The 22,684-nt window shown below is 41.8% G+C and overlaps 1 protein-coding gene across 2 annotated transcripts in view; it reads left to right on the top strand.

Moving 5' to 3' along the window:
* Positions 1-22,684, top strand: part of cd276 (CD276 molecule) — a 130,355-nt gene that overhangs the window by 76,428 nt on the left and 31,243 nt on the right. Inside the window, exons 5-6 of one of the 2 annotated variants that reach the window (XM_056278618.1) lie at positions 3,845-3,982; positions 17,758-17,799. In XM_056278618.1, the coding sequence (XP_056134593.1) occupies positions 3,845-3,982; positions 17,758-17,799 (180 nt within the window). Of the gene's footprint in view, positions 1-3,844; positions 3,983-11,648; positions 12,307-17,757; positions 17,800-22,684 lie in introns of those variants that run through there. The other variant, XM_056278617.1, reaches the window with a different exon arrangement.

Raw genomic sequence — 22,684 nt, forward strand, 5'->3', positions numbered from 1 at the left:
GGATGGCTCGGAAGAGTGGGGTAATTGGCCAGGTACAATTGGGGAGAAAGGGGGGGGGGGGTTCGCATAAAAATATGTTATGGAAACGCAGCTAATGTAGCGTCTCAATTTTTTCCTCAGTTAACAAAACTCCCATGAAAAAGTGTATCTGTATATTGGCTCTACATACAGTACTGGGTGTTTTGTAAACTGAGGTACCTCAGTCCCTAACCGTTTGTGTTTACAAGCAGTTAGAATTGATCATCCTACAATCAGCTGACATTAACTAGACATTGCTTTTATTAATTCCTTGCCATATCATATCATATTCTTTCAACTGCACACAGGGTTGAGTTGTCCGGGGTTGAATGTCATTATCATTAGGTGCTGTTCATTAAATTTCGACTCAGCTAATGCACATTCCAGTGGGTTTTATACAGTCTCAGTACCTCTGTGCCTGTGCTCAATACAGAGTCAAGTATTGCTTCTTTGGTGCAGCTCTGCAGTCTGCAGACTCTGGGTAATGTGACATCACAGCCCAAAGCACTCCATCCTCACCTTAGCACTAAGGGACTAGGGGAAAAGGGGAAGGAGAGGATAGGTAAACAGAGCCATTAGAGACAAATCTATTTCTGAAGAAAACAAAATCACATCATCAAACAAGAGAAAAAGAAAAATATGATCCTCTAGCCCTTTGGGCCTTGGCGCAGAAATGATAGCGGACTATGGCATTTGTCTTTATCAGTCTGGCCCAGGGGAGAGGGAGAATTCAGGGGGTGGGTAGAGCACCACATCCTCAATATTCTGTTTCACAGAAGCCCGGACACATTCATTACTTTTCTGGCCTATTGTCGCGAGATGCAGACAGCTCATGTATGATTTTTCAGTATTCTCCCTTCATACATGTGTTTTTCGCTTTCGATGTCAGTGTGAACCAGCTTTCGGATGGTCATTCTTTAAATAGAGCAAAGCAAAGGCCTCGGTGGACAGCGAGCCACCGCATCATCAGTCATGACTAGCACAGGGAGGCGTACGTAGCTTTATCAAAATGACAAGATTGACTTTCTAGATTTTCTTTTCTCCCTGACATTTGGTTGTTTATCTTGGTTTGAGCACTAACATAATCCTTATGGAGCTTTTAGTATTGATGTGTTCTTTAGACACAGATATTTATAGTAGAACAGGGTAGTAGATTTAGTGATCCTAAACCCAGAATAATTTAGTCATTTGATACACCAATTCCCTAAACAACAAATGGTCCTAATGAAAAATAATGAGCCATGCGACCTTTATCTTTTAAAATTTGTTACTGTCATGTGTCACCCAACAAGGATAACCATGACACAAAAGTTACAACATGGGGCGCCCGGGGAGCGTAACGGTCTATTCCATTGCCACCAACACCGGATCGCCAGTCCGAATCCCCGTGTTATGTCCAGCTTGGTCGGGCATCCGTACAGACACAATTGGCCGTGTCTGCGGGTGGGAAGCCGGATGTGGGTATGTGTCCTGGTCTTGCATTAGTGCCTCCTCTGGTCGGTCGGGGCACCTGTTCTTGGGGGGGGGGGGGGGGACTGAGGGGATTTAGCTTGATCCTTCCCCTGGTGTAAGACCTCACTGTCAGGTAAAAAGAAGTGGCTGGTGTCTCCACATGTATTGGAGGAGACATGTGGTAGTCTGCAGCCCTCCCTGGATCAGCAGAGGGAGTGGAGCAGTGACCGGGATGGCTCAGAAGAGTGGGGTAATTGGGGAGAAAATGGGGGGGGGGGGGAGAGATCTGAAAAAAAAAATTACAACATAAAGTCAACTTTATTCAAAAAAAAGTTGTAACAGATTGAACAAGGAATGGAAAGACTGCTCTGCAATTGATGATGGCCGTTTTCTGTCTTCGAGTATATGCCCGAGTCAATAATTGTTCTGTCCCCTCGACAGCCTTTCATTAAGTTTATATCATGGAATAATCTGGCACCTTTTTGGTCCTCAGCATACGGTAGATTAGACTCCCATCTGAGAATCGTCCGCCTCCAGAGGACACCTCTATATGACCTCCATCTTGGCTGTGTAATATCATAGCCTATCCGCCTGTCCTCACAGCCTATGCCAAGTCCTTACAAATGCTTCATCATTTCATCTTTCCGATGCCAGTCAATTTTCAGGCTTTCTTTTTTTTTTTTTTTTTCAATTATCTGCCTGGAGCAAGCATTTTCTGAGGGAGGACTGTTTGTGTTACAGCCAGACTCACAACTATTTAGTGGTTATACTGTTTTCTTTTTCCGTTCTCTCTGTTCTCTTAAAATACCCTAGGGAAATTTATCCATGGCTCTGATATGGGTTTTTTTTTTTTTTGTCCTGCTGACCACATTTCTGTTTTCTTTTCATTCACCTCACTGGTTTTCCATTTGCCAAGATACTGCCATTCACTTGGATGTCTAATTGTCTCTGGAGTGAGTTTAGTCCAGATCTGTCACTAAGATGTCCGTTATCTTTGCACCCATCAGACAATATCTTTGTGTTGCCTTTTTTTAATGATATCAATAAATTTTGACATTTAATGCACTGTCACAGTGACGATTAAATCACGGCCATGCAGAAATGTTAGAGTATTCAACATAAAGCGTCAGAACATCAAATGTTTGAGCAAAATTAAACAGAAGGCAAGGGGTGGGATAGTTAGCGCCCACGTCCCTTTTTTGCTGTGCCAGTGCTGTATGAGTGAAGGGAAAACACGGTCCGCAGCAAATGGTAAGCGCTCTGCCATCTGGGTATGACTGAGAGGCTTCGATGTCCTAAATGGACAGCAGTCATTTTCCTACTCAATCTAATTACTCAAAGGTTGGACACACCCTGCCCTATCCCTGCTCCTAGCTATGCAGCTAGGTTGGTTAAAATGCAGAGGATGACTTTCCCCATGGGGATTAATAAACTATATCTTAATCTTAATCTATTTTTCATCTTCATCTACTTGCTCAGATGATGATGGTGCTGATGGTGATAATGACAATGTTTATGATCATGACGATGATAATTATATTTATATGTTTAAAAGGAAAATTCTTTATTTCTACAACCTAAGACTTAGTTTCCTTGTTTTTGTCATTGGCATTTTAGTTACAACATAATTTGATTCACCACCTTCATTTTGGAGATTGTGGACATGGACCACCTCAGGACATCATTTTACACAGTGTCTTAGAGGGCAACCGAACACGCCTTACACCTGTCCTTTCAACAACAAAACACAGATAGATAAACATAGTCCCTCAGACTGCATGACTCCTCATTATCTATGACTTCTCAGTTGCAGTAGCCGCGTAGTTAGTTGATGAGTATTCATATCTACTATAAAGCTGGTTATTCCTGCAGGTTGAACAAGGAAATAGCTCAGCAATGCAATCAAGCATTAATAATGTTGGACATGTTTGGTAATAATTTTCAACTTGCACTTCCTTTTTCACTCCTAAATCCATGGTTTAGATAACTAGGTTAAATGGGACTTCTTTAAACATTTCTGACACCCATGTTCAGATGCCCCATAAGACACAGTTGTAAAGCTAAGTCCAGCAGTGGCTGTGTGTCCAAAATCTCCAAATTGAAGCAAGTGAGTAAAATGATATCATAACCGATATGCATGATGGCAAAAATTACAAACTTAAGACCCAGGTTGTAAAAAAATGGAATTATTCTTTAAAATGTAATAGTGATAATAATGCTGTTTTCTCACAACAGAGACTGACAGTATAATGGAGATGTTTGATGATGAAACAATAGAACAGCAGTAGCAACAGACACAGTGTTATTGTAGCTCAATAAAGGGGAAAATGATTGCTCACACCCACTTTCTCTCTTCCCCTGCCCTTTGCTTTAGGTCAGAACATGGTGTTCCCCCCAGTGGCTCTGTGGGTGACTGTGAGTCTGGCGTTGTGTCTGCTGGGTCTGCTCATCGCCCTGGCTGCCGTCTGCCGCAGGAAGATCAAGGAGAGCTGTGAGGAGGCCAGAAGAGAAGGTTTGTGAACAAAAAGAAAAGAGAGAGAGCGGGAGTAGCTCTGCACACTGCACATTCAACACGAGTACAGACATTCACAAATGCAAGGACAACTGAGCACTCGCTTCATCAGTGACGATTCTGTTCCCTCTTAAAATCTACCGTACCATCTACCAATCTACCAAAAAAATCCATATTTAATCATTCAAGATTAAATGAAAGGATGTTTGCGGGCCATCTTCCCTTTGTTAGGGTCAGTATGAAGTTTAGACTCCAGAGCAACGGCTAAGTATAGAACGACATAAGCAACAAAAAAAAGGAGTAATGAAATGTTGTGCGCTGTTTGTGTTCCGGGTTGGCCCATTGTGTGTGAGCTACAGTTCAAGGGCTTACTGAAATATAGATGCTAACCTGTCATGCTCTCAGGCCCCTCTCAACACGTCCCAGAGTCCTTGTTAAAATGCAGAATGATTCCCCCCCTCCTTAAACCCTTCACAGATGGAGCCTGTAGATATGCACAATTGCAATGTGTTGCCCAGATCATGTAGGAGACACATGGAGACAGAGATCAAGGAAAAGCCAGTGATGAGATATTAACAGCTGAAGAATTTTTGGGGTGTCCAGAGGGGCTTTCTGGTAAACGTGGATCTCTGATGGTGGGATGTATATATTTGGCTGAGAGAAACATCATTACCCGAATCCAATAATTAGCATTGCGGAATAGCCAAGGACTGCTGCGAGTGCAAAGAGACAAAGTTTCAAAAAGAGATGGATAGTGAAAAGCCACCAGCTCCGCTGTAATGAGATCTGCTCAGAGTGGAAGAGACATTTAAATAAAGGTCAGCTAGTGTCTGCACAGGGGCCCTAGGGTGTAAAAATAAATATGGAAGTGACACAGACTCAGAGGAAAGAGTAAATAGCTCCATGGAACATATGAAATCAAATGAAATGGAAAGAGAAAAATATAATGCAGTCCATCCCATGGGCAAAGGTCTCTCAGGGTTGTGGGCCTTGTCTTCAATGGGCAGGATGAGGAGCTGCCTTCCTGCCTGCAGCCCTCACGCTGGAAGGCTGGATTGATTATGTGGTCATCTGCTGCCCGCCTTATTGAAACGTTAAGTCTCATTCTGTCCCCCGTCTCCCACATTTGGCTAGTTGTTCATGTTTTCTGAGCACGGACTTGAAGAGTGGGTGCACTGACTTATTCACATATAATGCAGACTCTCACACTCCTGATAGAATGATACAATATGAATACAGATGTTGGAGGCTTTAAAGGGGGATTGCAATGCACATATCCACTGCTGTGTGTAAGGCAGGAAGCGGGAAGTGCAACCTAATTGTGGTTGTCTTATCTTTTAATGGTGTTCTTGGGTATGGCCAGATTGAAGTTGACTCTCTTTCCCCGGCTCGCTGTAGTGAAAGTGGAAGGGTCAGGACAAGTGGATGAGCAAGTAAGTCATTTTTCTTTCCTGTCATAATGTATGTGGAGCACCAGAATGTGAATCCTAACAGGGTGAAGCAGCTAGTGGTATTGCAGTTGGAAGTGAAACCTCAATTTAGAATGGTGTGTATCTCAGAAAACCAAATAGTTTATCTTCTTTCATTATCTATCTATCTATCTATCTATCTATCTATCTATCTATCTATCTATCTATCTATCTATCTATCTATCTATCTATCTATCTATCTATCTATCTATCTATCTATCTATCTATCTATCTATCTATCTATCTATCTATCTATCTATCTATCTAATATTTCTTGCCATTTTCTGTTTCGATGTTTATCTTCTTCCTTACATAAAGTGCATGACTACACATCTAACATATGCTGTCAGTGACCTATCCAGCCCCAGTGTTCTGTTCCTCCCAAGCTCATTTTACATTTAAACAAGCATATGATTAAATCAGACCTAGCCTTGGAGATCATGTGTAGGTGACATGGGGATGGATTTACTCTGTGTGTGTGTGTGTGTGTGTGTGTGTGTGTGTGTGTGTGTGTGTGTGTGTGTGTGTGTGTGTGGCATGTGTGTGTGTGGCATGTGTGTGTGTGGCATGTGTGTGTGTAAGGTTTTTCAGAAAAACTTGAAACCACCTACCTTGTGGGGACATTTTATGGGTCACCATGAGGAATAGGGTCTATTTTAGGATTTGGGTTAAGGGTTAAATTTAGAATTAGGATTAGTTTAAGGTTAGGGTAAGGGATAAGGTTAGGCATGTAGTTATGATGGTTAAGGTTAGGGTTAAGGGCTAGGGAATGAATGTAGTCAATGAGGGGTCCCCACAAGTATAGGGAGACATGGTATCATTGTGTGTGTGTGTGTGTGTGTGTGTGCGTGCGTGCGTGCGTGCATGCGCGCACACATAATGAGGCAACTGAGGATGATTTAAATTGAAATACTCTCCCCGCTAGTGGAATCCACCATGTGCAGTCCCCTGAGTTTCACTCCTCTAGGTGTTTTATCCTGTTGCTGCTCTCAACACCCTGCTCCTCTAAACCCATCCACCTAGCCTCCCTGCACATATGGGAACCAAACAAAGAGCAGAAAAGGGTACAAAACCATCACACTCTGAAAGAACAAAGGAACAGGCAAAATAACCTGCTGTTGGTGGAGGGTGAACAGAACCGTAACCTCACCTCTGGAAAAACCTCACATTTCCACCACAGGAATGTTTCCCCAGGAACTAGGAACCTTTTGAGGACCTTTGAGAACCTTTTGCGTTTCCACTGTCCCGAGTTTCATTACGCTAGGTGTATTGTCCTGTTCCTGCTCTCCCAAACCCATCCCCCAACCACCCCCCTAGCCTCCCTGCACATCTGGAATCTAAACAAAAAGTGGAAAAGGGTACAAAACCATCACACTCTGAAGGAACAAAGGAACAGGCAAAATAGCCTGCTGTTGGTGGAGGATGAGCAGACCCTGAACTGCACCCCTGAAAAAACCCATGTTTCCACCGCAGGAACTTTCCCCAGGAACTAGGAACCTTTTGAGGACCTTTGAGAACCTTTTGCCTCTCCACCGCAGGGACCAGGGTCTAAATGGACATTATTTTACCCCCCAAAAAGTCCCTGATCAGGGAGTAGTACGTCCCAACAGCACAGGAACGTTATTATCTTTTTTCTCTCTGGTTCACCAGACATATTTGCTTATTACTTTTTCATTGACCAACAGTTACTCCCCCAAAATCCCTCCTGCATCTACCATAGTATCATGATATGGAACCATGGTTCAGTTACTCTTGAACTGAATTTCCCAGAACAACAAAAACCCTGTCATTCCTGGTATTTCAACCTACTTCTTCTATCTGGTGATAGCTTTGTCCAGTACATAGATACACAAATAAAAACTATTCTTGAGACCAACTTAACCCTGGATGTATCGCCTAGCACTGTGTGGGGAACTTTAAAGGCATGCTTACACGGTCACATTATCTCATATAGCGAACTCCTTAACAAAAGAAAGCAGGAACAACTAAAAGAGCTAACTAGCCTCATACTACAATTAGATCAGCAGCACACATCCTCACCTTCTCCTGAATTCTATAAACAGAGTCTCTCCCTACAAACTGAATTCAATTACTTTCCACTAAGCAAGCAGAGGAATATATTTTCAAAGCAAAACACTCGACTTACAAATATGGGGAGAAAGCCTCAAAAATACTCAGTCATCAGTTGTGATACTCAAATAGCTAAAGGCTGATTCCTCAAATCAGACTCAAGTCAGGTGACCTAACAACAGAGCCACAGAAAATAAATGATACTTTCAGAGAGTTTTACTGTAATCTTTACAATTCGATCAACCCAGATCTGCTCGTCTTGTTCTTTGATAATGTCCTCATTCCAACTTTAGAGCCAGATATAGCAAAAGAATTGGAAGATGAAGTTGCACTTGACAGAATCAAGGAAGCTATTAAATTAACACAGAGTGGCAAGAATCATTAGAGTCGGAATCAGAATACTTGATTCATCCCCGAGGAGAAATTAGGTAATGTATTGGGAAATTGAATCCTGGCTATGACGGATTTCCCACCAAATATTATAAGAAATTCAATGATTTCCTTTCACCCCTATTAAGAGCTATACACAGATTCCTTCAACGATAACAATTTGCTCCTACTCTAGAAGAGGCTACTATTTCACTACTCCTGAAATCAAATAAAGACCTGCTTAATTGTGCTTCATATCGTCCTATATCATTATTAAATGTAGACTTTAAAATACTTTCTAGAATACTAACTCACAGACTAGAAATTTATTTTCCCTCAATTATCTCACCAGATTAACCTGGCTTTGTACAGAAAAGGCAGAGGTTCTTTAATCTTTACCAATTATTCAATGTTCTACACTCTCCACCCAGGCCTCACCCAGAAACAATTCTCACATTAGATACAGAAAAAGTTTTCGACCAGGTGGAGTGGGACTATCTTTACCATGCGCTTGGCAGATTTCGGTTTGGGCAGAAATTCATATCCTGGAAAGACACTCAGTATGCTGCCCCAGTGGCTCTTGTCCGATCTAACTCTACTCAATCAAGATACTTCATTCATCGCGGCATGCGGCAGGGCTGCCTGCTTTCACCTCTGTTATTTGCAATAGCTATTGAACCCCTCGCAATAGCCCTGAGAGATGAGCAATTAATAAAAGGCATAAAGAGATGTGGGCATGAGCAGAAGGTGTTCCTGTATGCGGACAACCTCCTCCTCTACATTTCGGACCCCATTGCTTCCCTCCCTTATATTCTATGCACTTTGGAGAGTTTTAATGTTATTTCAGGTTACAAAATAAACTCAAACAAAAGTGAATTATTTTTAGTGAGACAAAATTTGCGTAATGAAGACTTTCCATTTAACATTGTTTCGACCATTTTTACTTAGGAATTTAAGTAACCCAATCATATAAAAAGTTGTTTGGAGTTAACCCCCCCTTAATAGAATGCACAAAAAAATGACCTCAGCACATGGTCACTCCTTCCCTTATCTTTAGCTGGTTGTGTTAACTCTGTAAACACAAGGACATTGCCTAAATTCCATCATTTTTTTCAGTGTATTCCCATTTTTATTCCTAAAAGAAAAAAACTTTAACGTACTCGACAAAGTTATGTCTTATTATATTTTGAATGGCGAACCCCCAAAGATTCATAAAGATACTTGCAAAGAACACAAACTTCTGGTGGCCTAGCACTGCCCAACTTCCAGTTCTGGCTGCAAGTATATGAAATTTACTTGAATTGGCTTAATAGCTCTACTTCAGACTCCCAAGGCTGGGTTACTATAGGATCAATGTATTGCAAACAGACCTCACTAGCATCTATGCTCTGTATGGCACTCCCCTTAACAGTCACACCTTTCAGTAATAATCCATTATTATATACAACTTTCTAAGAACTTGGATATGATTTAGGAAAAGCTTTGGTCTGCAATCAATGTCAAAACATGCTCCAATTAATAGGAATTATATGTTCCCACCGTATTTCACTAATTCTACATTTAAATGATGGGAAAGACAAGGGCTACAATCAATTAAAGACTTATATGTCGACAGTGTTTTTTGCCAAAATAGCATAGCCTTTTTGGTCATTTTAATGCACTTCTTACAAATGTGAAGCACTTACTACATTTGTATGGCTGTTACCTGTCCAGGGAATTCAGCTTATCTGACGTCACTACAAGCTGCACACATGGGGGATTGTGGGATACACTTCATTTGAAAGGCTGCATTTCTGAAGCCTTGGTTGAACAAAAGGAATACATGAGATGAGGGAGGACGAGTTCTCCCTTCCCTCGATTTAATTTGAAATGAACAACTCTTCTTATGGTTGCCATGTTAAATCTGGCTTTTTTTGGGGATTCCTTGCTTGAGTCAAAGAAAGGGAATGGCAAGAAGAAAGCATTTAACTTGGATCTACATTTACCGAAGGACTTATAGAAAAATAATAAACAAGACTAGGTCAAAGCCTTGTATATGGCTGGACCCTGTGTGGCCAATGTTCAAAATTGTGGCCAATTTGTTACAGGGATAGTCAATGGTATTTGCTGTTAAAGTGTACTGAAGTCGCATATCACGTGACATGGTTAAGCTATGTTCAAGTAAAAAAAAAAGTTATAAACAAGAACAATACTTCCCACTCATCTTGGGAAGTTTGAATTGAAACTATTCTAATTATCTGTTAACTCCCCTCCTCTTTCATCTGTTTCTATCTGCTATTTGTCATCTTTCTAAGGCCCTGTTTACACCCAACATTAGAATGCGTCTCCACATGCTTCTTGAGTGGCCACTTGTGATTCGATCTCACTTCCCCGCTCAATATGCAAATTAACATGCACATCATTTCCGTTTGCAAAGACCAAATACATTATTGTTTTTAATCAGCAGGAAGCAACAAAGCACTTCCCATGCCTAGTCTACCAGAAATAAAAAGAAGTTTGCAGAGGTTTTGGCGTATGGGCAAAATCAAAACAATACAGACTGGGTATATTCCTAGGCGTGTTTAAGGCAAACCAAATCGCCCAAGATGTTGGATGCACTCGTAATATATCACTATGGGCTTTTCAAAAATTTCAGACATCGTAGGCAAAGCCAGCTCATGCAATTAGAGAACCAACTGGAGATGAGAAGTAGGAGAAACAAATGGAAAGCCACAGCTTTTGCCTGTGCTGTGATGGCCACGAGACCCAAGAGGACATTGTGGGTGCGTGCAATAAGTCAAGACTGCTGGGACAGAATCGTAATTGGGACATTTGGCGAACAATGGCTAGCTAATCTTCATATGTGGCTTTGCAAATTTGATTTTATATGTGGGAAACTGCAGCTACACAAAAGAAATACACATTTTTGCCCAGCCATACAACTGGAGAGGAGGATTGCAGTAGCAATTTGGTATCTCGCATCAGGTACAGACTTTAAAATACTGTCCGATTTGTTTGGTATTGGCAAAGCAACAGTGTCCAAATGTGTTTGGGAGGTTTGTCATGTGATACACACACTTCAGTGCCAATTTATTAGTTTGCCTCAAGGGGAAAGACTGCAGGCGATTGTGGATGGCTTTGAGGAGAAATGGGGTTCCCCCAATGTGGGGGAGCAGTAGATGGCTCTCATATCCCCATCACAGCTCCCTCCAACAATGCAAAGGATTACTTCAATTGCAAAGGGAGTCATTCCATCATCTTGCAAGCTGTTGTGGATCACCTCTCTCAGTGAGTAACAAAAACACACAAATTCACACACTTACTCAGTGGGAGAAGGCCAAGAGTGAGACTTGTGTCACCCTGATGGTTAATATAGGCCCTACTGTACATCTTTTGAGGTATATTGTGTTTGTAATGTATCAGATGGTGTATAAAGTTATGTATTTCTGTTATGTTAGACTGTGATAGAAGCCTGTTTGCCTGCCTCGTGGAATCAAAGTAGGTCATTAAAGCTAGCCGGTTTCCTATTTATTTTCCATCAAAAGATTTACCAATATCAATGTTAGATGGACTGGCAGTGTGCATGATGCAAAAGTGCTACAAAACTCCACACTGTTTGATCTAGCTGAGAGGGACAACCTTTTCCCACCGGTGAGCCATAATCTTGTAGTGTTCTACAGATGGCCTGCTCATTCGTTTGTACTTGTGCTATGCATTAACTGCAGAGAAATCTAATTACTGACCCCAAGAGTGACTGTGTTGCTTTTTTTTTCATTTAGGACACACAATAAATTGGAGGAATACAAGTGCCCATCATGCTCTCGGGAGACCCTGCATACCCACTCTTGAGCTGGCTAATGAAGGGATACCCTGACAATGGACATCTTACTAGAGAGCAGAGGCATTTCAATTACAGACTGTGTTGTGCACACATGACTGTGGAATGTGCTTTTGGAAGGCTTAAAGGGAGATGGCAGTGTCTATTGAAGAAGATGGATGTCAGCATCTTGAGGGTCCCCACCATTGTCAGCAGCTGCTGTGTCTTGCACAACTTGTGCGAGTCGCAAGGAGAGGAGTTTTGGAGGACTGAAGGGAGGGAGGAACCAGCAGAATTGAAGGAACCAGAGATTCCAGTGCCTCATGAGTGAACAGAAGAGCCACAGAATGCTAGACGAGTACTCACTACATATTTCCCTGAGAACTGAGTGCTGGCATTGTCACTAAGAATTTTTAGAATAGAATTGAATATGAATTGCTTGATGTAAAATATGTCAAGAACAAGAAGTTCCCACAACAGGTTAGGGTTAAAAAGGGTAAAAATTGCTAGAATATAAATTGTTATATCAATTGTTTTTGGGTTCTATAATAACTTATATAAACATAACAATGTATAATAGTGTGATTACGAACAAAGTGGGAGAAAAAGAGGTATAATACAAAATGTTAGTCAGTGGAGAAGTTACTAATCTTATGTTACTAGTAAACCATTGTTTTGTTGTTTCTATGATCTGCAAATCATCTCGAGATGAATTGTATTGTTCAACTATTACATGTTTTCCAAAGTATTCTATTAAATGCATGTTCATTTAAATGCAGCTTTTTAAGGGTTTGTTTTGCTGTACATGTTGGTGCAAAATTGCGAATTTATTGCAAAATATTGACTGAATCAGGTTAATTTTGTCATTACCAGATAACCAATTCATGCATTCATTTTCTATTCTCAGACCAAAGCACTAATTATCCTTTGAATACAGGTGAAGATTGGACAGTTGCAAAGTTGCTTTTACTGAAGTAATACAAATGTTTAAGATGGATAGGTTCAACACCATTAAATAATGCAGAATGACCACTGCACTACCTGGCTAAATCTTTGCTAAGGTGCTGTAAGAAGCAATGAGCCCAAACAGAATGAGGAGGTTTCTTCACAAATGGATCTGTGCAGTTTTTTCAATTTATTTAGAACTTTTGGTCTATCAGACCTTCAAAGCATTTGCTCAGATGTATGCTGTGATGGTGCAACAGACTGTTGTTAATCTGTCTTGTCAATCTAGAACTTGAAGTCCGATATGATCTTAGCTCTGCCATTCTCAACCCCCTTTGACGGTGTCTCCCATTTGGATTTGGGGACATCCAGTCTGTATTCAGTACAGATATTCCTGTACACTATCCTAGCCACTCTGTTATGCCTTTCAGTATACATTTTCCCAGTTAGCATTTTACACCCTGCTACTAAGTGCTGGACTGTCTCAGGGGCATCTTTCCACAGCCTGCATCTTGGTTCTTGTCTGATGTGGTAGACCCCTGGCTCAATCAATCTGGTCCTGAGTGCCTGTTCTTGTGCTGCTATGATCAGAGCCCCATTGCTGTCTGTCCTTCAGTCCAGCCTTTTCTAGCAACTGGTAGGATTTCTCGATGTCAGTTCTGTCTTCTATCTATCGATGGTACATCCCATGGAGGGGCTTGATCTTCCATGATACCTCCTCTTCTTCTTCCTCCACACTCTCTTGTCTTCTGCTGCCTGAGGTACTCACTCAGCAGTTCATCCTGGGGGGGCTCTCTTTCTGATGTAGTCATGGATATTCCTTGTTTCATCATGGATAGTGGCCCTGACACTCACTAACCATCTTTTCGCTTATCGTACAGTCTTAGGCTGCTGGACTTCGGGTGGAACCCTCCATGCATTGTGAGGAGTTTCCATGTCCTGATATCTGTGACCTTAATCTCTTCCTTTGGCCAGCGTATTATTCGAGCTGGGTATCTGATGACTGGTAGGGCATATGTGTTGATGACTTGGATCTTATTCTTCCCATTGAGCTGGCTTCTCAGGACCTGCCTCACTCTCTGGAGGTATTTGGCTGTAGCTGACCTCCTTGTGGTTTCCTATGCAGAACAGCAGCGGGAACAGTGCATCACCTTGGAATACGTCACATTTTATGGTTACCCATGTGATTGTCTTTGAGTTGGCCTCTAGTGTTGTTTTACACTACTGTACTGAGTTCTTGATGAAGGCTATTAGTGTCCTGTTGGCTTTGTATAGTGCCAAGCACTCCAGTAACAAGGTGTGGGGCATTGAATCGTAAGCTTTCTTGTAGTCAATCCAGACTGTGCTCAGGTTGGTCTGTCTGGTCTTAAGAGTCTTGGGTGATTGTTCTATCAACCAGTAGCTGATGCTTTGACGCTCTGGTGTTGTTCCCAATTCCTTTCTGAGTTTCACTCATGTATTGACTCATGTGCCCATTCAGCTAAGCTGCTATGATGCCTGACAGGATCTTCCATGCTGTGGAAAAGCGGGTTATCAGCCAGTAGTTTGAAGGTGTTGTATCCTTGTGGGGATGCTGCATGATCAGTATTGTTTTCCCTTGTGTTACACAGTCAGGGTGAGACCCTGATGTTAGCAGCTGGATCATCTGTGTTGTCAGGCATTCATGGAGTGTTGTTAGCTTCTTCAACCAGTAGGCGTGAATCATGTCAGGGCCTGATGCAGTCCGGCTCTTCATGTTTGAGACTCGTCGTTGGATGTTGGCCACTGTGATGATAACTGGTTTTTGTTCGGGGATATTGCTCTGGTCTGCTCTTAGGTCCACACACTGCAAGTGTGTTATTTCTATTTAATTGTTTGTTTAAGCAGATAAACTTACATATTGTACATTTAAGATAAGGAGAAAGAACAAGTGATGCTTGTGGATTATGGGATCTTTCTAGGTTGCAGGGCATTCACTACAAAGACAAGCTAGTGCATTACCTAAATTCTGTCTTCATGTTTCTTAAACCCCTGACTCCTGGTTGGGTGCCAAGAAAAAAGAATCTAAAAAATATTTTTTTTGCTGTGTTAAAATTAGATTTCTACTGACATTATTCAAATTTCAAAGCAAATGGACATGCTACAGGGCCAGGGATTTCAGAGTCAAGGCCAGTAAACTTGAAAACCCAACTGGCCAGTAGCAAGTCAGCCCCTGCCTTTGCATTTACATCTGATTTATAATGCATGGTGAGTTGGAGCATGCTACTCATTTTGCAAACATGATATGCAAGCCAAAGTATTTAGGATGGTGGGAAGTACACCTTTTTTGAAAACATAGGATAGTTTATCTTTATCAAAGAATTTCCTTTCACAACTGTTAAGATTGTGGCACAGGCGGCATTAGTAGCGATAATCTGATGACATTTCTACTCTGTGTTGATACTTAATTGATAATGCTAGCACACTCTATGAATACTATATCCTACTTTCTGACTCTAGTTGAGATCAGTTTATTCTTTAATTATACTGCCCACTATTCGCATTTACACTCATCAGAATGCATTTTCCTTACTTAACTAAGTCAAGGTAGAAATTTTAATACCAGGCATGAATGGAGTCTAGTTGTTGCATGATGGGCCTCACAGAGAGCAGTCTTAACACTCTGCCAACCTTTATACTTAAGCACGCTTCCTTCCTGATGTAGGGTTTCCACCCAATACAAGCATTGAAAGGATCTTCTTCATTCCTTGTAACAGGAGGGCATGTAGGTACAGTGGCTATATAGATATACTCCCACCTACAATTACGTTGCAGGTCTTTTCCAAAGGAAATATCCTTTTACCAGTCTGTAGAGGAAAACGGCTGTTCAAATGTGATCTTTTAAATCAACCCTTCACCTCTTTTTACCTCCACCTTCCTTCCAAAAATAACAGCAATGAAGAAACTCAAACAAATGTTTATTTAAGTGGACTGCCATACGCTGATGGATATGTCATCCAAAGAAAAGGGGAACCCAGACCTCTGAAATACTCTGAAAAATGATAACCTGTGGGCATATGCATATCACATCATTATGTGTTTGCAACATTGGAATTCAAATTACAACATAGCTCGACCAAACCAGGCTTGGGTGTGGGTAGACTTATAAGCATATATATTTGAAATCCAATCTGGAAACTCGGCAGATGCCGTGCTGTTGTAATTATAAGGATTTTCCCTTAATTTCCCTGGAGGATTACATTCTGTTCTGTCAAAGCCAGTGAATATTGGGCAGACATATAGGAATGTATACAAACACATTGTGTTGCCTTGACATTCAATTTTGTTCAATTATCATATTAATCTATGCAAGCCTTAAGTGTCAGGCACTAAATGGTGGCTCTCAAGACCAATTGCAGTGAAGGTGGTGTCATAAAATTAAATTCTACCACTTGTTCCATTGTCTCCTATCTATTTTTAGCCTTAGCGTATGTGTGTGTGCACATATTTTATATGTATGTGTGTGTATATATATATTTATTTATATATAATACAGCGATCAGCCAAAACTGATATTGTGTAGGTACCTCTCGTGCTGCCAAAACAGCTCTGACCCATCGATCAATAATCATAAGCAATCATCAACCGATGATTGTTTATGGCATGAAACAGGCTTGTACTGTCTCATAAAGAATTCACTTGACTCACTGGATTTTATATATATATGATTCAAGTAAATTCTTTAATGGACGGTACCTGATGACAGCTGATGATTGCTTATGGCATAAACATGATTATTTTGCTCCTTATTTGTTGAACATGTGTGTGTGTGTGTGTGTGTGTGTGTGTGTGTGTGTGTGTGTGTGTGTGTGTGTGTGTGTGTGTGTGTGTGTATATATATATATATAACTTTGTTAAAAGAAACATTCAACAGTAGGGAGCCTGTTTCATGCCATAAGCAATCATCAGCTGTCAATAAAGCTACACGGGAAAGAAAATACCATTTACTGCCTCGTCATGCACATCACGTGCACAATGTCCAGTGGGGAAGGGAGAGGTGCGACACTAAAAAATTCAAAAACACATGATCACTAACGGTCAAATGGGGGGGATTTGTCTATTGCCATGATTTATTTATAATTCCAAAATAGGTGCTTATATCTATATGTCTGCAACTGCTGGCCAGTTCATTCCTGTTATTCAATGTGGACATTTCTTGTTTGCAAATGATAAAATATTTTTCAGTTAGACATAGATTGCACATTTTACTACTGGTTGAATATGCTTTGTTCTTAGAGAGGATTTTCCAGGTGGTTGAATAATTAATGTTTCTGTCCGCCAGTGACCAAATGTAACGGCTTAAAGATGTTACATTCTACACATGTGCATTAAATCTCTTTTTGAATGTTCCCTCTGTTAAACCGATGTATCTCTCTCTCTCTCTCTCTCTCTCTCTCTCTCGCTCTCTCTCTTTATATATATATATATAGCGAGAGAGAGAGAAAGATAGATGTAAGCAAAAAAACTTTAATTCATAGCAGTACAAGCCTGTTTTGTGCATCACGCACTCATCAGCTGCCAAGTTGGCCATCTTGGCAGCTGATGAGTGTGTGATGCACGAAACAGGCTTGTACTGCTATGAATTAACGTTTTTTTCCCCCTGCATCTACCTTAATATTCCGCTTCTCATTTGTTGAGCACTTTTATCAACACTATTGACGGTTTCCAAAAAAAACAACGCTCTCTCTCTCTCTCTCTATGTATATATATGTGTGTGTGTTATGCTAGTGCATGTTTGTGTCTACTTTTGTTTATGTGTGCGTGTAAGGACATAAGTACATCTGTGACATATGTGTGACAGCCATCATGGTGGGCTGTCTCTAGCTGTTGGCAGTGGTTTTTCAGAGAGCCAGTGGCTATACCCTAATGTGATTACTGCCTTTGTGAGTTGGCTGGAGGTGAATTGGGTGGGTGGGTGGAGGGGTCGCTGTGGTGCATAGCCCCATCCACATCCAGCCTCTCATAGCCTCCTCTATAAACAAGCTTTGGAGAATGAACACACCATTTGCTTATTATGAAGTGGCCCTGCGGATGTCAGCAAGGGGACTGTCTATTGTATCTGCTTCCAGAGTGTGGCTCTTTATGACAATGGTTCTCTCTTTCCACAGCTGAAGAGGCCAAAGAGTTGGAAGAAGAGGAGTCAAAGACAGGTCAGCCAATGCCCATCTGGAAGAGTCTTAGCCTCTTTGTTGACAACCCACCTCTATCATAGCCAGTCGTGCTAAACAGATGCTTGAGAGATGCACTGGTTGGGGATACTGCTCTTACCATGCAATATCTGAAAACCTATCCAAAGTCTGACACACTTTCACTTAGCTATAGGTTAGCCTTTTTTATTTTTTCAATTTCTTCTTTTCTGTGAGTGCTCTAACCGTGCGTAAACTGTCAATGTTGTTGGAAACATGCAACAACCTTTGTTTTTAAAACAAGAAAAAGTTGCCAGTGCTTTAAAGCGTGGTTCCCAGTGGACACACAGCCTCAAGGCCTCTTTCTCTACATCCCCCTCGTACAAGCTGATTCATTCTTGACACGCTCATTCTCATTTGAATTGGTATTAAATTATAAACAAGATATGTCTTGCATAGAATATCCCTCCGCTTTACAATTGTGCTGTTGAATCGAGACAGAATCTTTAATATCTCTGCCTCTTTTGTCCCCAGTGCACATAAGATATTTTGCCAAGTATGACTACACCCTTATGAGCACAAAATTAATTTTGCTTTTAACAAACTGAACTAGTTTGTTTGGCTTGCTCAGCCATGGTGGCTACCCCTCATAGTCATGACCAGCTCTCCCTCAAGCTTTAATGTCATTAGAGTTATTCACTTGACTCCTTCTTCCGTCTAATTGAATTATTTAGCCTCCCTGTGAACGGCAAAGTTAATACTATGTGATTTTAATAAGCTGAGAGGTGAAGGAAGGTCCTTTAGTAGAGGAAGACAATGAATTTTATTCTCTAATGCTGCTCTCATGAATGTTTCAGAGAGATCTGTGAAATCAGTGTCGGTCCCACTCCTAGCCACTCTTTAACTGTTCAGCGTTGGCTAAAGAACTGGGCAAAACAGACCAGAGCTGGGTCTTCAGAGTGTGACCTTTCATGAGCCTGCACTTGGCTAACAAGCTGACTATTTGCAGCCACACTGGCTCTCCTATGCTCCCTCTCATTGTCCGCATACCTGGGTCAACCAGGTGGATATGGTGGGCGACGGACTGGTGAAGTTGAGCTATTGGCCCTGCTGTCTGAGATCACTCTTTAAGCATTCCAGACAGCCAGCTTTGTTTTGCCATCTGGCATCAATTACACTGACAAAGGGAGAGGTTCCTGCACGAGACAATGGAGTCGAAATGAGGCCCACTTTAATAAACACAGGATGATGTGGGAGCCGCATTTGTGTGTTATCTTAATGAGCTGTCCAGAGGAGAACGCACCTCCCCTTTCAAAGCCAACCTGATTGGAACAATAACCAGAGATAACTGGGGATCTCGGCTCATTCATTTGCTGGAAGGAGGCACTTTGTGTTACCTTTAAAGCAGAGCGCTGCACACAGTGTTTTGCAAATAGTGTGACTCAAATTCAGTATCTCTTTGCAGCTGTCAAAGCCAACAGCATCCCAGTGCCCTTACAAACACAGGCAAAAACAAAACGGACCCTCCCCCCGACACACACACACATTTCTCCCTACTTTAGCTCCCACCTCTCCTTCCCCTCTCTGAAATGAGTTTAGTAATCTGAACGTGATGCTCTGTTTAGACAGGGCTGCAGTAATTCCAGTGGCGCTCCCTCTGTCAGAAGCTGGCTTCAGTCAGAGTGCACTAGCCCCTGTCTGCCTGCCTTCTGGGCTCCAAGGAGCCAGGCCTTAGCAACAAGCCCCTGGAAGGGAGTGTTATTTGGTGACCTAGTTCTTCCATAGGGAAACCATCATCGGAAAGAGCAATTTGAGACACCCCTCTGGAAAGAGAGCGCCATGCGGAACTGTCTTTGCAGCATATGTTGAATTAACCTCCCTTAGCCGTGCCAAGGTCCTGTGAAGGTGGATGTCTCGGGAATATTGTGCCCCATAATGCTGATAGCATGAATATAATGCTGATAGCATGGAGAGGGACCTCCCTCCTCCACCGTCACCAACGCCCACCTATTCCAGGCCAAGGCCATCGCTGAAGGATGGATGACAACTGCTGAAATCATATTAAAGCCTCAAACTCAATAGTTCATCACCTGAAATGCCTTGCTGATTTTTAAAGAGTTAGCTAGCCGAGGCAGTGTAAAGGTGACTCTGTAGTGGATAGACAAAAACAAGGACAGCTGTTCCACACTCAAAGTCACCTGTGTTTTATTATATCCCGTCATCCTGTCTACTGGATCATTCAGATGCTGTGGGAACAAAACACTTTACATGCACTGGTGCGACAATATTCACCTTATCTTTCTTTTGGGAATCAAAGTCCAGCCCTCCAAATAAACTAGACGCATATTGTAAGGATACCCATAGGCAGTGGGTAGGAAAGCATCCTAATATTAAATCTTTCTGTCCATTTACAAAGTAAAATCTACATTTATATGTATTCATTTATCCATAAATGTCTACAAACAGCCCACAGTTAACAGAAAGAAGAAATAAATTATCAAAGCATTGTTCCCTAACGTTGTTTGCTATGAAATTCTCATGAATTGCTCAATATACTTTCTATATGCAATAGACAGATTTGTATGGCTATGTGTCCAGTTCTGGGTGGCACAGTAGCGCAGTGGTTAGTGTGGTCACCTCACAGCAATAAGGTCCTGGGTTTGAGCCCCAGGGTAGCCCAACCTTGGGGTTGGTCCCGGGTCGCCCTCTGTGTGGAGTTTTCATGTTCTCCCCGTGTCTGCGTGGGTTTCCTCCCACAGTCGAAAGACTTGTAGGTCAGGTGAATCGGCCGTACTAAATTGTCCTTAGGTGTGAATGTGTGTGTGTCCGCCCTGTGATGGCCTGGCGGCCTGTCCAGGGTATCTCCCCGCCTGCCGCCCAATGACTGCTGGGACAGGCTCCAGCATCCCCACGACCCTGGGAGCAGGATAAGTGGTTTGGATAATGGCTGGATGGATGGGTGTCCAATTCCCATCAGGCCTTTGTATTCCTTGCAGAAAATAGGCCACTGATGCTTCACCTTAATCTACAGCCTAATTGTAATAACACTCATTGAAAATATCAAGCCTTTAGTAGGTATACTAACAACAACCTACATTTCTAATCCTAGGTTGAGTGTTGGTATAACATAGGTAACATTAGTCTATACCTGTTTGAACTGTAAATACCATGGGCTGACAAAATAAAAAAACAAATGAGAAAGAAAAAACTTTGAACCTTAAATTAACTTACCTATCAGCTCAAGCAATTAAAAATGACTACCAGATCCATCAGGGCTACCCCATTCCTATATCATTACTCTGATGACTGTATGTCAGTCGTTTGTAGCTCAGTTGTAATTGGAAAAGGACTGGAAAAGCTGCCCCAAGCCACTCAACAAGGTCTGCCTTTACATTGGCACCACAGTCTGCAGTGCTTTGCCACTGGATTCTCCCTGCGGTCACACATTACCACCTAAAGATATGTAAATAGAACAGCCATGATACCTTCATTAGTAGATATGGGTCACGAGATAACTTCAAGAGGGCTAATTAAAAAAGCTCCCTGTGCACCATTCCTAAGTGTCCGTGCACACATTACTCAAACAATGCACTCACGATCCTTGCTGGTTCAGCAAGATAAAGTATGCCACATGCCAAACACAGTCTTTTCTCCAATGTTTTAAGGGTGCACCCCGACACTGGTTTGGTGTCAAAGGGCAAACAACACAAAGAGGAGAATAATGGCTGAGAATTACAAATCTCTAATCACATGCATAAGACATACCCTGCATTAAATCTGCTAATTATGTCCCCATAGACATCTCCTGTGCACTCCTTCTCATATTTTTCCAGCCTCTATATCAGTTGATCAACCACGTGCCATTGAGGGCCACTAGTATAGTCAAGTCAAGTTTATATGTATAGCCCAAAATCACAAGCTAATCCCGAAGGGCTTTACAATCAGTACAATATACAACAATATACGCCATACGACACATACAGGGATAGAGGTTTAATTCTGTCTCATCATTTTACCAGATGATTTCCCGAATTCAGTTCAATCCAATTCAATTTATTGTCATTAAAAACAATGTGCAGGCACGTGTTAAAAATGAAATAAAAGCTGTGGCTTCGCTAAACAGTGCAAGACAGACATAAACAAACACAGTATAAGATATACACAGATGAAGACCAGAAGCTAAAAATAAATTTTAAAAAAAAGCACGAGTACAAAAATATTTTTAAAAATATCCACAGACATTCAGTGGGTAGCCAGGTTCAGGTGGGTAACAGCTTGGGGAAAGAAGCTGTTTTTGAGCCTGGTAGTACGGGCTCTGAGGCTCCTGTAGCGCCTCCCAGAGCACGGGGGGGAGAACAATCCGTGGTTGGGGTGGGTGGGATAGTTACTCCCCTACTGGCTGAGGATATGATAAGGCTCTTGATGACACATGGTTAAGGTATGTTGTTCCCTGTACTGCACATATGACTTTGAGAATGGTGACTGCCAGTTCATTAAAGGTGTTGTCTCTCCTTTCGGCTGGAGAAGAAACTTGTCCTCATCAAGGATGTGCTGTACACTGAGCTAGGCCCGCAGCCTCTTAGAGGTTATCTGCTTGTCTGTGAATAAGGGGCCAGCAGATCATAGCCACAGCAGAGAAGATAGCTGAGAAATAGTGGCCCCCTAAATCATGTGGAGTAATGAATGTTGTCACAGGCTAATAAAAGCAGTCAAAATACTCAGCACTTTGCATCACAACAAGATTCCAGTCCTATTCCCCACACACCCATCTGATTTAAATATTAGAAAGAGTAATTGCATAACGAGTGCATGTTTGAGGAGAGTAATACAGGAGCAGATGAAGGTGGGACACTTAAGGAGTAAAGCGGATCCATTGCTGGGATGAGTCTCTTGTCCAGATGCTATCTAC

This window comes from Lampris incognitus, chromosome 4 (assembly GCF_029633865.1).
Source record: "Lampris incognitus isolate fLamInc1 chromosome 4, fLamInc1.hap2, whole genome shotgun sequence".
Classification (NCBI taxonomy): Eukaryota; Metazoa; Chordata; class Actinopteri; order Lampriformes; family Lampridae; genus Lampris; species Lampris incognitus.